The sequence below is a fragment of the Pan troglodytes genome, chromosome 9 (assembly GCF_028858775.2).
Source record: "Pan troglodytes isolate AG18354 chromosome 9, NHGRI_mPanTro3-v2.0_pri, whole genome shotgun sequence".
NCBI lineage: Eukaryota > Metazoa > Chordata > Mammalia > Primates > Hominidae > Pan > Pan troglodytes.
The window spans coordinates 32,331,523-32,337,522 of NC_072407.2; the positions used below are offsets into that span (position 1 = coordinate 32,331,523).

General features: G+C 32.4%; 1 protein-coding gene across 6 annotated transcripts in view; it reads left to right on the forward strand.

Annotated features, from left to right (window-relative positions):
* Positions 1-5,710, forward strand: part of METTL15 (methyltransferase like 15) — a 222,282-nt gene extending 216,572 nt beyond the window's left edge. For all 6 annotated transcript variants that reach the window (XM_003312973.7, XM_063783955.1, XM_063783953.1 and 3 more), the window contains one exon: positions 2,620-5,710. In XM_003312973.7, the coding sequence (XP_003313021.2) occupies positions 2,620-3,065 (446 nt within the window). In that variant the 3' untranslated portion in view covers positions 3,066-5,710. The remainder of the gene's footprint in view (positions 1-2,619) is intronic.
* Positions 5,711-6,000: the final 290 nt, after the last annotated feature.

Genomic DNA, 6,000 nt, shown 5'->3' on the forward strand with positions numbered 1-6,000 from the left:
AAGCAGTTATGTTGAACCATCATTTTAATTTCTGCAAAATATTAAAGATAATGCTAAGAAATTTTTTAAAAAATTATAGCAAAAATATCCTACAGTTCTTATTGATTTATGTGCTCCATGAATGTTTACTTCCTATTTTACATGAAAATATATGTACACTAAAATGTATTTTATATTACATTTCTTCTTTGAGAAAATGAGTTTCGAATTATGCAAAATTTGAATCATGCAAGGTCTTCAAGAATGCAACCTTTCTGACACTTCCTCTAAGTCCAGCTTCCAAAATATAAATAGTTGCATGTTTGTTCATATTCTTAGAATACTCTGAAACACATTTCCCAGTGGCCCAAACTCTTTATTAGGAAAATGGATGAATTGAATAGCAAATGGTAAGAAGCTGGCCTTCCTTTTCAGTTTTGATATGGACATCATGTTCCTGAGAGACCTGGTTGTTGGAAGATAAATCCCCTAGTGTCTAACATTCTCCAGACTTTTGGCAAAGTAATTTTTGTAGAGGAAAGAACCATCACACTGATTTGGTTTGCTTTAAACCACCAGGTTCCCAATTCTCTGATTCATGTAAGATATTATTTCTCTCCGTCTCTGATCTAGTTTCCAAAGAATATTAATCTGCTATGTCTGATCTTTACTACTAGGTGTTTAGATTACTGAAATGTGAACTAAGGTGCCAGCCTTGTATAATTAACTTTTCTTTAAGAAACGTGCTAAGGAGATTAAAATGCCAAGATTGCAGTTATTTTCTGAGATCTTCATTAAGAACAAATCTGTACTAGAAACACTACTTCTCTATGGGATAATACTCTTCAGGAGCATGGTACAAAATCAAGGAAAAAATTTTGTATAAATCTATTGAACATTATACATTAATATCTTGTTTGTATGCCAGTGGTTATAAGCTTAAGGAAAATTATATTTATTGGTTTATTTAGAAATTAGTAATTTTTGCCTATCTCAATTATTGAAGTAGATGGGACATACCTGTTTTGATGTGCATGTTTTAAAATATGATATAAATAATATACATGTATTCTGCAGTTTACTTCTTTTATATATTCTAGATACATGTCCCTTATTAGATGTATGATTTGCAAATTTTTTCCCATTCTCTGACTTGTCTTTCATTTCTTGATGGTGTTGTTTGAATGAGAAAGGTTTTTAATTTTGATGAAGTCCAGTTTATCTAATTTTTTCTTTTGTTGTTCACAATTTTGGTGTCATATCTAAGAATCTTTTGCAACATTCGAAGTCATTAAGATTTAGCCTTATGTTTTATTCTGAGAGTTTTATAGTTTGTACTTTTACAGTTAGGTCTTTGATCCATTTTGAGTTTGTTTTTGTATATGATGTAAGAGTCTAATTACATTCTTTTACATGTGGCTATCCAATTGCCTCCGCATCATTTGTTCAAAAGGCTTTTCCCAATTGAATGGTCTTGGCACTCTTGTCAATAATTAGTTGACTGTATAGGTATGGGTTTATTTCTTGACTCTCAATTACATTCTATTTTTCTCTATGTCTGTTGCTGTGCCAGTACCACACTGTCTTATCATTGCTTTGTAGTAAGCTTTGAAATTCATAAATGTAAGTCCTGCTACTTTATTCTTTTTTTTCTTTCAAGATTATTTGGGCTGTTTTAGGTGCCTTGCAATTCCATATGAATTTTAAAATCAGCTTGTTAATTTGTACAAAGAAGTCAGCTGGAATTCTGATAGGGATTATATTGAATCTTAGATCAGTTTGGGTAGTATTCCCATCTTCCAGTCTTTGAACATACAGTAATTAAGTCTTCCAATCTGTGAACATTCAGTAATTTCCCATTTATATAGGTCTTTAATTTATTTCAAAAATGTTTTATAGCTATGGCCTTATCACTTCATTCCTATCTGTATATCCAAATGATCACATGGCCTCATTTTATTTCAGCTAAAAGTATTTCCTTTCAATTTCTTGAATGCAGACCTATTCACAGTGGATTGTCTCACTTTTTATTTATTTTAACATGTCTTTGAACCTTTATTTTTGAATAAATATCTTAGTAGACTTAGCCTTCTTCGTAAACAGAGTTTTCTTCTCAACACTGTTTATGTTATTCCACTATCTTCTGGCCTCCAGTGTGCTCATAAAAAATTAGCTGTTAATAATATTTTTGTTCTTCTTTATGTAATGAATCTTCTTTTCTGTTGGCATTTTTTTTGTTGTTATCTTTGGCTGTAGTAGTTTTATGATATGCCTATGTGCAGCCATTTTGTTTATTATATTTGTGCTTCATTGAGCATCTTTGAGTTAACGTTTTTCACCAAATTTGAGAAGGATTTTGTTATTATTTCTTTAAATATATGTCCACCATTTCTCTTTCTGTGCTCCTTGTTAAACTCCAATTATCCTTATGAGTTATGAAAGGTTTTTTTGCCACATAGTTTTAAACCTTGGAAGAATGTTTGGGAATAAGAGGGGGAAGTATGAATGAAGTGCCACCACAATTTTCTAAGAAAACTTAGTTCACTAAATATGCACACAACTACACAATTCATTAGATTTACAGTGAAAAATATTAATGTTACTGGTCTTCTTTTCCTATCTTTACAACATTTGTTTTAGGAGCATTTCCTCCCTCTGCTGTTTATACACGGAAAGACTTACTACAGCGATCTACCCATATTGCCACCAAGACTTTCCAGGCTCTTCGCATATTTGTGAACAATGAGCTCAATGAACTCTACACGGGACTGAAGACAGCTCAGAAGTTTCTGAGACCTGGTGGTCGTCTTGTTGCCCTCTCCTTCCATTCACTAGAGGATCGCATCGTCAAAAGATTTTTGCTTGGAATAAGCATGACAGAAAGATTTAACCTAAGTGTTAGACAACAAGTGATGAAAACATCTCAATTGGGTTCAGATCACGAAAACACGGAAGAAGTCTCTATGAGAAGAGCTCCTTTAATGTGGGAATTGATACACAAGAAGGTACTTAGTCCACAAGATCAGGATGTACAAGATAACCCCAGAGGGCGCTCAGCCAAGCTTAGAGCAGCTATCAAATTATAAGTTACCATCATCTTATTCTTCAAATTTTTTCTCACAATTTCTCTAATCTTTACTCATGTTATGTCCCTGAATGTCTTGGTATAGGTTTAAGTGTGGGACAGTCTGAAAATTGATAGCATTTAGCATTTCTTTTTTCTCAAAAAGAAACTGTAGGAAATACATGACAGAGAAAGTTACACTCAGGGAGCAGCAGCACCTCCAGATTGGAAAAATGTGTTAATCTTTGCATCATATTGGACTCTTGAAGGCAATCCTTCCTCTGGCCAGGAAATTTTTTAAAAAATAATACTGTGTTGTGTTTATCTAAATACGTAAACTCAAGCTACCAAAGAGAAAGATGTTGTAATCATATCTGCATGTCCTAAATTTTGAATTTAGATATTCCAGTTTGCATCAGTCTTTCTGTGGCTCAAATAATGATGATTATGGAATGAATTTTAATGTCCCTACTTGTGAATAATTAGCTTTCTCAAATGTAGGCTTTTTACAAATTTTAAATTTTAAAATATTAGTTTAAATGTGTGTTATACTGATAAAATTTCATCTTTCAAATTATAGTCTATTATTTTAAAGGGATTTTTCAGTATGATATGGGCCATTTTGTTCATCTATCGCAAAGTAAAAATGTAAAATCCTTACAGAGAATTGTTTCACAAAACTTATATTTCATGTCAATTGTATTTATTTTAATAATAGCTGACAATGCCATTAGTAAATAATAAAGTCTCTTATTAGAATCTTGTATTTTTTAATTGAGCTAATCAAAATAATTCAGCCAAGTCTATTTGAAATAGAAAACTGTGTATTTAATATAGTAAAATCAATGCTCCCTTAATGTTGTTACAAAGATATGGTAACTGTAATATGGGTAAAAGTTTATTCAAGAAAAGAGTACTTGGTAGAAGATTCTTTAACAAATTGAGGAGATTGATTCATAATTCACATGTCAATTTTTTATAGTAATATGTACTTCTAATTTATTATTTATACTTGAATTGTGACCTGAAAGATGAGTTGGAGATAATTAGTCAAAGGGCACAATACATAGAAATAAATATTCTCTTAGTTATCCTTGAAATCATATTTATACTATTAATTTGCTCAGTGCACTTTTTTCAAATACAGAAAAAAGATTCTCCATTATAGTTACAAATTTTAAGTTGGTGAATCCAAGTGAATGAAATATCAGCATAACTATGTGGGCAAAATAGATAGAATTAAATGCATGAATTTTCCTCAGACTTATTTTATCTGCCTCTGTAATATTTAACTTTAGTACCCAGGCTTGTTCACTACTTCTGCTTTACAGGCTTTATTTAAATCTGAACAATCCTACAGGGAAATCAGAATTAGGAAAAAAATCTGGAGAACAATATGGTTGAAATAGAAACAAGAGAATGCACCTAGGTTAATTCCCTGAATCCTACTTGAACAATGTATAAATTTCTCTTTGCATATAATACATATTTGTGAATGAGACATATTCCCAAAAAATTCTTATCTCTGTATGTGATTGGAAAAGAAAAGATCACATTTGTATATTCAACAATCTTTCACCTATTTCATAAGTCATTTTTTCATCCTGTATAGTATGGGAATTATTTTTTATGTTAAATAGAAACTGAATGTACTGGGTTGAATGGTGTCCTCTCCAAAATTCATGTACTTCCTGGAGCCTCAGAATGTGACCTTATTTGGAAATACTGTGGTTGTGGTTGTAAGTAGCTAAGATGAGGTCATACTGGAGCAGGGCAGGCCCTTAATCCAATATGACTGGTGTTCCTTATAAGAGAAGATAGGGCGGGCATGGTGGCTCACGCCTGTAATCCCAGCACTGTGGGAGGCCAAGCCAGGCAAATCGCTTGAGGCTCAGGAGTTCAAGACCAGCCTGGCCAACATGGCAAAAACCCATCTCTACTAAAAATAAAATTAGCCAGGCGTGGTGCTTGTAATGTCAGCTACCCAGGAGTCTGAGGCACAAGAATCACTCGAACCCGGGAGGTGGAGCTTGTGAGATCACACCACTGCACTCCAGTGTGAGCAACAGAACGAGACTCTGTCTCAAAAAAAAAAAAAAAAAAAAAAAAGAAAGGAAGAAAGAGTCTTTAGAGACACAGGAGAGAATGCCACATGAAGCTGGAGGCAGAGATTGGAGTGATACACTGTGGGAACCCTCAGAAGATAGGAAAAAAGCATGGAATAGATTCTCCTTCAGAGTTCCAGTAGTTGCCAACCCTGCTAACATGGTTTTGCACATCTAGCATCCAGAACAGTGAGAACGTATTTCTGCTGTTTTAAGGTACCCAGTTCATGGTAATTTGTTACAGCAATCCTAGGAAGCTAATACTCTGACAGAAAAAAATCTTGGATAATATGCATGAGAAAAATCCTTCAATAAACACAAAATTGGTTTCAAAATGTTTTCATATAAAAATAAATTAACTTTTCTGTAATTAGATTGTGTTTTATAGTAATTCTTGCCTGCTTCTTTGTCTTTGTTGTAGGATGCATAATAAAATACATGAATGAGTTTTAAATGGTTAGCTTTGGAGAATGGTTTTGGGAAGTTCCTACAGTACACAGAAATAAAAGCTAATGTTACTATGAATGTGCATTACTTTTCTAATAAAATGTTTCTGAATCTCTGTCTTGACTGCCTTCTGTGAATCATTTTAACATAGTATCAATGTCATTGTGTAGTACATCAGTTCTTAACAGTTTTTAGTTCATTACTTAAATAAAATTTAATAACTACAATTTTTAGATAATATCCCTATTTTTATTTTATTTTTAAAATTGTATGTTAATTACTATGTTCTTTGAAGTTTCTAGGGGTGTTCTTGAAAGACACTATATCTATATGTCTTTTCTATTTCATGTAGTATATATATGATATATTATTTGTGCTTAAATTCATTGTAGTAAACTATTTGTT